The 8,424-nt window shown below is 66.0% G+C and overlaps 1 protein-coding gene across 2 annotated transcripts; it reads right to left on the bottom strand.

Moving 5' to 3' along the window:
• Positions 1-158: 158 nt before the first annotated feature.
• Positions 159-8,418, bottom strand: IRAK1 (interleukin 1 receptor associated kinase 1). 2 transcript variants are annotated; one of them, XM_040467520.1, is made up of 14 exons: positions 8,272-8,418; positions 8,021-8,188; positions 7,768-7,899; positions 7,546-7,649; positions 7,152-7,340; positions 6,849-6,913; positions 6,543-6,657; positions 5,483-5,595; positions 4,789-4,996; positions 4,300-4,365; positions 2,575-2,811; positions 1,492-1,927; positions 939-1,082; positions 159-593 (listed from the first exon to the last, which is right to left on the bottom strand). In XM_040467520.1, exons 1-14 carry the CDS (start codon positions 8,405-8,407, stop codon positions 532-534), a joined length of 2,175 nt encoding a protein of 724 aa, XP_040323454.1. In that variant the 5' UTR covers positions 8,408-8,418; the 3' UTR covers positions 159-531. The 2 variants fall into 2 exon arrangements, with proteins under 2 accessions (XP_040323454.1, XP_040323455.1); XM_040467521.1 differs by lacking the exon at positions 2,575-2,811.
• Between the last annotated feature and the right edge of the window lie 6 nt (positions 8,419-8,424).

Here is an 8,424-nt window from a genome sequence, read left to right as displayed (position 1 = left end):
CCCCCCCCCCCCCCCCCCCCCCCCCCCCCCCCCCCCCCGGGGTGCCGGTGGGGCTGCGGCGCAGCCTCATTGGCTCTGTCCTACACGGTGGCCCCTTTCCCCCAGGGCTTCAGCCGAGTCCCAGGGGAAGGGCTAAGGGCCGCCCTGCCCAGTTCTTAGGGGAGCCAGCTCCCTGCTCCACCCGGCAGCCACACTCACATCTCTCCCCTGACCTGCGAGGCCGGCAGCCTTCAGACACGCATTCCTCCCACACCCCTGCACCCCTCCGATGAGAACAGCTCGCCCGTCCCCCAAATGCCGGAACAAAGGCAGGCCTTTGCGGTGTCCTGCCTATCGACAGCTAGCAGCCGGCTCTGAGCCCAGCCTGTGCCCGCGCGCCTGGAGCAGCTGGGGCCACCTTCTGCTGTCCCCTGCGAGGAGGAGACCCCCACCCCCCACCGCCCACGGGCTGCTGAGGATTCGAGAGCCACGAGAACTTGCAACTATGAGAACTTTGACTTCCAGGTTTGGGGAATCCGCCAGGTGAACACATCAACTCTGAAATTCGTCGCTCTCTTCTGGCCCCTGCCTGTTTTGGCGCTCCACGCCTAAGCCTGCAGAAGGAGGAGACGGCAGTCAGCAAGTGGAGCTGGGCTTCTCGGCAGAGAAGGTGAGGGAGCTGGGACGAGGCCTCGCCCCGAATACACAACTTCCAGAGGGAGGTGTGGGGGGCAGGCCTGTCTCCAGCTATCGTCGCAAGGGGTGGCCTGCCTCGGAGCTGCCCCCACCCCCCCACCCCCCTCGGGAGCAGGCGCCGCGTCCACGCCGACCGGAACAAACGCTCTGCTGTCTGGGGCCGGCGCGAAGAGGCGAGCCCGAGCGGCCCTGGAGGCCGGCCGGCCGCGGGGCGCACCCGTGCCTCTAGCCCCTGGCCCCATGGGGGCCGGTCCCAGGGGTACCTGGGAGGGAGCTGGACGACAGCAGCTGTAGGCTGTCCAGGACCCCGTCCTCATACAAGGCCAGCTTCTGCACCATCTTCTGCCGGGCTGGGTTGATGACGATCTGTGGTGGCTGTGATGACAGAGAGCTACCCAAGAGCGGTCCTGGGGTGGAGAGAGTGTCCTCTGAGCTGCAGGGGCCGCTGTCCCCGGGAACTCGTCAGGGACGCTCCTGGCCAGCCAGCCCCAGCTTAGTTCCCTGCCCCTTGGGACACACGTCCTCGGTGCTGTCTCTGACGGGAGGGCCTGGAAGGGGCCGCGCCGTTGTCCCAGCTCCTGGCCGGGCCAGGAACCCCGTCCTGCATAAAGCCCTCCTTGTTCCCAGCTTTCAGGGAGTGAGCTCCTGGCCTCTTCTCACCCACCCGGAGGTCAGGGCCTGGAGCTCGCTAAGGACACAGGGAGATTAAGAGCAGGCCCCCAGTTCTCTCCTGCCAAAGGGCTGGGGGTGGGGCGTATGGGGACCGTCAGCAAAGGAGGCCCCTGGTCCCTCTTTTGGGCACCGGTCCCCAGCTACCTTCCATAGCTGTCAGCCGGGGCCCTGGGCCGCTCCCCCAGCTCGACGCTTGGGTGGCACCCCCTTCGGTACCGCCGGCCGTCCCGAGGGATGCCGGGGCCCACACGGCGGCACCTTGCCCGGGGCTGCCGGGCAAGGCCAGGCCTGGGGGGCAGCTCGGGCTCAGGTGCCAGGAATGCAGGGCAGCAGACAGGCCGGACGTGCTCTCGTCACTCTCCACGGGCTGGTTGGGGCCCTTCTGGAGCCAGTCTGGAGCCGGGGCTGGGGCCCCTGGGGGAACCGCCAGGGGCCGCAGCGGGCCGGCAGCGCTCGGGGCGCTGCCGGCCGTGGAGATGTAGGAGTTCTCCTGGGGGGAAGGGGGGCCGTGGCCGGCAGCCTCAGGCTCCAGCGCTGGCCCCGCCACGGCCGCCTGCAGCCTCTCCAGGCTCTCATACACCTGTGAGGACAGAGAGACGCTCTGAGGGGGTGGCCTGGGTGGGGTCTCCGTGGCTCTCCGCAGGCAGGCCAGGACTGGCCACGCGGACCGGTCACGGCCCTCACATAAGAGGGCCCTGCTCCGGGCCACCCGTGGTCTGTCCTGGGGCTCAGGCTTCCTGGGGGGCTGCGGGGACCAGTGAGCTGGCACGCCCTGCATCTGTCCTTTGCCCTTTTGTCCCTGTCGCAAGGAATGCCGAGAAGTCACGGCCCCTAAGATAAAGGACCAAGAATGGCTTTTCCCTCTCTTCCAGAAAGCAAACCTCACTGCCCCCCTGCCCTCAAATGGGCAGAGGGAAAGAGGGGAGGGGCAGGGAGGGGCCAGGGAAAGGCAGTTGCAGTGGCACAGTGTACCCAGAAGGGGGCGTGGCAAAGCCCTTTGCTTGTGTCTGGCAGGTGGGGTTTGGTGGGGCTCCGGCCACCCCAAGCGGAATTGAAGGGCAAGCGAAACACGTGTGAAGACCCTGGCTCTAGAGAGAGGTCCGGCAGCTGCCACGTCCGGCTCCCCGCGGAGCAGCACCGGGAACACAGGGCTCCCGACACGCTGCTGTCCCCCACGGGCAGCAGAGTCCCAAGTGCTTCCCACCCTACGCCGCTGTGCAGGGCTACCTGGGTCATGGGGGGTCTCCTTTTGGCCCGCCGGTGCAGACAGCAGCAAGCCAGCTGGCCCAGCGCCAGGCCCAGCTCGGGGGGGCACGGCCCGGGCCGGGGGTCCAGATGCTTCTTACAGATCTGGGCGGCAATTGGGGCAGCCCAGGCGTCTGCGGCCAGACCTGCTTGGAGTGTGGTCTGGGTGCTTTTCAGGGCTAACCCGGCCTCCTCAGCCTCTTCTTCAACCAGGTCTTTCTGTGGGACGGATACTATGAGTGTGGCCACTGCGGGGGAGGTCGTACCTTCAGTCCCATTCCCCAGGCTCTCATCACGGACTCATGTGGTCTTTGTTCAGACTTATTAAGCACCCACTGTGTGCCCAGCACTGCCGGGACACACCCTAGGGGCACAGTGACAAACGGAGCGCTCTGGGTCCACCTTCATAGAACTGACTTCCTGGTGTGGGAGAGATACCAACAAGCCCATAAAGCAATGGGACACTTCAAAGGACAGGCCCGTGGGGCTTCTGACGAGGGCCTGAGCAAGTAGCACTCGAGCTGGGACCTGAAGGCACGAACTCGCCAGAGGTCAGAGCTAAGAAGGGAGGGGAGTGGCCCAGAGAGAGGTACCCAGGGACGCAAATAGGACTGGAGATCATCTTGAGTTCTGACGTGGGAAGGACCAGGAGGAAGCACCTGGGGTGGGGGTGGGGGGTCTTTCAGAAGGAAGGGCTCATAGAAAGGCCCTGGGGCAGGCAGCAGGGAGCTGGCTGAGTCTGGAGGACAGAGGGATGTGCTCATGGATGAGGCCGGCGACGGAAGCGTGGCTCCCGTCCGGCTCCCCGGTTCCGGCCCAGACCCGGTGAAACTTGGGAACAGACAGAAGCAACCCCGAGGCGGGAACAGGGGCAGCAGGAGGTACACCAGTTGTCACACTTACAGAACCAACACCGATGGAGCGGCCCAGGAAGTGCCTGAGCACGGCGCGGGGATTAAGTCTGTTCCCAGGGGAGGGGCGCCTGGGGGGGGGCTCAGGCGGGTAAGCGTCCGACTCGGTTTGGGCTCCGGTCATGATCGCACGGTTTTGGGAGTTCGAGCCCCGCGTCGGGCTCTGCGCTGGCGGCGCGGAGACTGCTGGGGATCCCCTCTCACCCTTTCTCTGCCCCTCCCCTACTTGCACGGTCTCTGTCTCTCTCAAGCAGACAAATAAAAAAGTCTCTTTGCAGGTGGGGAAACGGGCCCAGTGAGGAGCAGGGATTTGCTCCAAGACCGTCACGCTGGGACTAGAAGCCAGGTCTCAGTCCACAGTGAGACGAATGGGGAGCAGCTGGCCCGATTTCCCACCACTGCCTCCCCTGGGGCCCTGGGTTCTGTTTCCCACCACAGCTTCTTGGCCCCGAGCTCTGGGACTGTCCTGTTGGGCCACCCCCTTCCCCGCCCACAGCCCGGGTAGGGGCTGGAGAGGCCATAGCATCTGCAGAAGACAGACAGGTTTTTCCTCGGCAAGGTCAAGGGAAGCTGTTTGGCGCCCTGCCTGCTTTCAAAGATGAGTCAGCAGTAGCAGAGGCTGGCTTCTGTGGGGCACTGCATTCCAGATCATTCCACCCTCCAGGGCTGCACCTGTTAGTTACCAGGAGTAGCGCTTCCCTGCCTCCCTTTCTGCCTCTCTCCCTGCTGTCTCCTCGCCTCTCTGTCTCTCTCTCTCTCCTCTGCCTCCCTCGCTGCCCCACCTCAGGAGGCTCACCAGATACTTGGTCTTGGTACCATGCGTCCTCACGGCCCTCTGGCCAGTCAGGGTCTCCAGCACTACCTGGAGAGGGCAGGACGGAGAGTGTGGCGGTGGCTTCTGGGATGGCAGGGAGGGCCACACGCGGGGAGGGGGGGGGGCGGCGCGGGGGGTGGACTGGCCCAAAGAGGCTGCTGAGGCACAGATCCGGGTGGACGGGGGCTTGGCCCTCGGACGCGCAGATGGGGACCGGCTGCCGGCAAGGACGGAGCCGCGCGTTATGGGACCGGAGCTCCGGTGGGAGCACACACGGGGAGTGAGGTGCAGGGCGGAGGCGAGGGCCCGTGTCAGGGAGGGAGGGGCCCCGGAGCCGAAGCTCCGTTAGCTTCCTGCCAGGTCGGCCTCTGGCCCCACGGGGAGCTCTTCGGGCCCTGGTGCCTTCGCTGGGCCCTGGCCTCCCATCCCCCCCGTCGCCTCCCCAAAGCGGCAGAGGGGCCTGCGGCTCACCACGCCGAAGCTGAAGGTGTCGGTGTCCACGGCCAGCCGCCCCGTCTTGATGTACTCCTCGGGCAGGTAGGCCAGAGTGCCACGCACGGTCCGCGTCCGGGCCACGGTGCTGCTCTGGCCGGGACTGGCCGCTGCGAAGCGGCTGAGACGCGCCAGGCCAAAGTCCCCCAGTTTGGGCATGAGTCTGTCATCCAGAAGGACGTTGGAGCTGGGGGAGGGAAGCGGCGGTGTCAGCTCGGCCCCGGGCCCGCTCCACACCCCAACACCTGCCTGGCGCCGACGGAAGAGGACTCCGGGCTGCCAGCTCGCGCCTCGCCCACGGAAAGTGGCCGGCGGCGGCTGGCGGTCCCGCTGCCCGGGGGCTCCCTCACGCGGGCCAGCCCCTGCTCCTCGGTGGGGCCCGTCCTCAGCCTCTGCTTCCATACCTGTCCTGCGCCCGGCTCTCTGTGACCCGGGGCCCTCAGCTCCGATGGCCCGGGCCTCGGGGCTGCAGCCCGTCCCTCACCTCAGCCTCAGGCAGGAGAGGACAGGCCTATTCTCATGGGGGACACCCAGAGCAGGGCTCCTTGGGACTCGGAGAGCGAGCGCCACTGCTCCCTGCCGGCAGAAGGTTGGGGAGCATCATTCCCTTGCGGCGGACTCCGCTCTGACAGCCGTCAGAGGCCGCAGGGGCCTGGCCGTGTCCCCTCCTCACCTCTTGATGTCTCCGTGGATGAGGCTGGGGCTGTCCTGATGTAGAAACTGAATCGCCCGCGCCGTGCCCAGGAGGATGTTTAGTCGCTGAGGCCAGGAGAGAGGGGGGCAGGCCTGGCAGAGGAAGCAGAGGGGCGCAGAATAGGCTGGAAGGGCCCCCGTTCCTGGACCCCAAGCCTCCCTCCGCCTGTCACTGCAGGGTCTAGACAAGTCACTTCACTGCCTGGGCCACAGTCTCCCCTTCTGGAAAACCACGAGCCAAAAGTCCATGAGCTACTTCACAAGAAGGTCAAGGCTAAGCTCTTCCAAGGAGGGGAGGATGGCTGGGGTGCGCCCTTCCTCCTGGGGTGAGCGGGATGTCGGGGGAGGGAGGCGTTCTCTCCACCTCCCCCAGCACAGCGTGCTGATCTCCAGAGCTGAAGTCCCTGAGCGCCGTGAGCCCCTGGATCTTGTGGGCACGTCACGAGATGGGGCTCAGTCGTGGGTCCGGATGGTGCGGTCCGCCGCCCCCTTTCTCCAGGGGCAATGCTGACAAGACCCCTCAGCTACTCTGCTTGCAAAAGGGAGAAGCTTGACTCCGGCCACTGAGTCAATAACCCTCCTTTGATTTGATTTGATTGATTGATTCTTAACTATTTATTTCTTTATCTTTAACTTTATTTATTTATTTAGAGAGCAGGAGCACAGGAGGGGCAGAGAGAGGGGGAGAGAAGCCCAAGCAGATTCCATGTTGTCAGTGTGGAGCCTGCCTCCGGGGCTCAAACCCACAAACCGTGAGGTCGTGACCTGAGCTGAAATCAAGAGTCAGACGCTTAACCCGCTGAGGCACCCAGGTGCCCCAGTAACCCCCCGTTTAGAGGCATCATGACCCAGGCTTCCCAGCGCGCGGGAGCAGCCAGAGGGAGGCCCCGGGAAAGGGTGCCGGGGAATATGGCAACCCACCTCGGGCCGAACCCCGGACCCAAACCTGCCTGCCGGTGGGACCCACTCACGGAACCTGAGCGCCCAGGTGCCGACAGCACTGTGGGGCCAGGGAAGTGTGTGCGGCCAAGTAGGCCTACCTGGAAGTGGAGGCGGTCTTCCAGGGAGCCACTGGGCAGGAAGCCATAGACGAGGCAGTAGAAGCCACTCTCGGCGCAGTAGCCGGCAAAGTCCACGATGTTTGGGTGACGAAACCTGCTTCAAAAGTGGGACCTGAGTGCTCTGGCCTCCAGCCTCCACCACGCTCTCCAGCTGGCTGTCGTGGGGGTGGGCAGTCCCCAGGGGCTCGAGGGAGCCAGGCACCGCGGTCCGCGGTCCTGGAGGCCGACGGGGCCCCGACGCGGCGCTCTCTCTGCCGCCACCCGGGAGGGACGCCCCAGGCTCACCGAGACAGCTGCTCCACTTCGGTCAGGAAGCTCTGCCTCACTGTGGTCCACTCCAGGTCTGCCCCCTGCGGCCCCCAAGGAAAACGAGTGCGGGAGGCAGCGTGAAGCCTTTGCGGCCAAGGCTTGACGGCCACTCTCACTGCCACCTGACCCGGGCCCAGAACAACCGAGGGGCTGGGGACCTTGAACTGGGGAATCAGAGGGCTGAAGGAGGTACACGGGGCAGCGTGTCCTGGGGAAGGCCCAGAGAAGCGAGGGTCTGCTGACGACCGGCCAGGGCCTTTGCGGGGGTGCTACACCCACCTCCTTCAGCCTCTTCACAGCATACAGCGTGTTCCTCATCACAGCCCGGTACACACACCCGAAGCCGCCCTCCCCGATCTTCAGCTCCTCTGAGAAGTTGTGGGTGCCTTGGGAAATCTCAGTGAGGGGCCAGCAGAATGGAGAGGGGTGGGCCCCCTGCAGGAGGGACACTGGGCTCTCCCGGTTAGGCTGTGGGAAGATACCCTGGATCAGGTGAAGTCCTCTGTCTTCCTCTGTGCCCCAAACCCTCCCCTGCACCTGAAACTCACAAGCTCTTGCTACCCCAGCTGCCTCCTGGCCCGCCCTCCTGGCTGGCTGGGGTTCACAAGTGTACCAAAGGCTACCTTTTTTGCTCCTCGTCTTGACTCTTTCTCTGCTGGCAGGCCCCACCTACCTTGGTAGAGGAAGGGTCTGGATATGGTGGTGGTGGCTGGAGGGCAGCAGGGCTTGGGACAGGACCCAGCTCAGCCCCAGAATGGGTTTGGGAGCCTGGAAAAACTTCATAAAGACACCAGTGAGAGGCAGGGAGAGACCAACGGCATGGTCTACGACAGTGGCCATGGTCAAGACGGACCTTTCCAAAAGACCATCAAGCCCCACACCGGGCCCCTCTTACCTGGGGAGGGGAGTGTGGAGGCTGACGTCTGCAACTTCCGAGGGCGGAGGGCCTCGGCCTCAGAGGGTGCAGGGGGGCTGCTGGGCCTCGGGGTGCTGGTGCCGGGGGGCAGAAGGGGGGCGGGAGGGTGCCCTGGGATGCCAGGGAAGAAAAGGGCGGTTAGGCCCAGGCGGGGGAGGGGGAGGAGGGAGGAGTCCCGTGGGAGGTCCTGGGTCAGCCCGGGATCCCGGGGTCCCCGGGGCCGCTCGCTCACAGGCCGTGATGATATCCCGCGCGCGGAGCAGCTGCAGGTGCGTGAGGATGCGCACGAGGTCGGCCACGCGGGCGTTGCGGTTGATCCAGGGCCACAGGACACTGGCCGTGCGCTGCCCGGAGCGCTCGCACAGCCGCAGCTCGGTCTGGTCGCGCACGATCAGGGCGGCTGCGGGGCGGGAGGCGTCAGGCCCGGGCGCCCGGGGCCCGCGCGCCTCCCGCCCCAGCCTCTCCCAGCCCGCCGCCACCCACCGAACTGGCACCAGTCGGCGGGCTCCAGGGCGTCCATCACTTTGTAGAAGCGGCACATGACCCAGGGCGGCACCTCGTACAGGAAGTGCTGGGCGCCGGGGGCCGCGGGGTCCCCCGGGCCCGGCCCACCGGCCATGGCCGCCGCCGCCGACG

Source organism: Herpailurus yagouaroundi, unplaced genomic scaffold (assembly GCF_014898765.1).
Source record: "Herpailurus yagouaroundi ecotype Mexico unplaced genomic scaffold, PumYag 67493, whole genome shotgun sequence".
Classification (NCBI taxonomy): domain Eukaryota; kingdom Metazoa; phylum Chordata; class Mammalia; order Carnivora; family Felidae; genus Herpailurus; species Herpailurus yagouaroundi.
The sequence above is the reverse complement of the archived record's forward strand: the minus strand, read 5'-3'. Positions and strand labels throughout refer to the sequence as shown.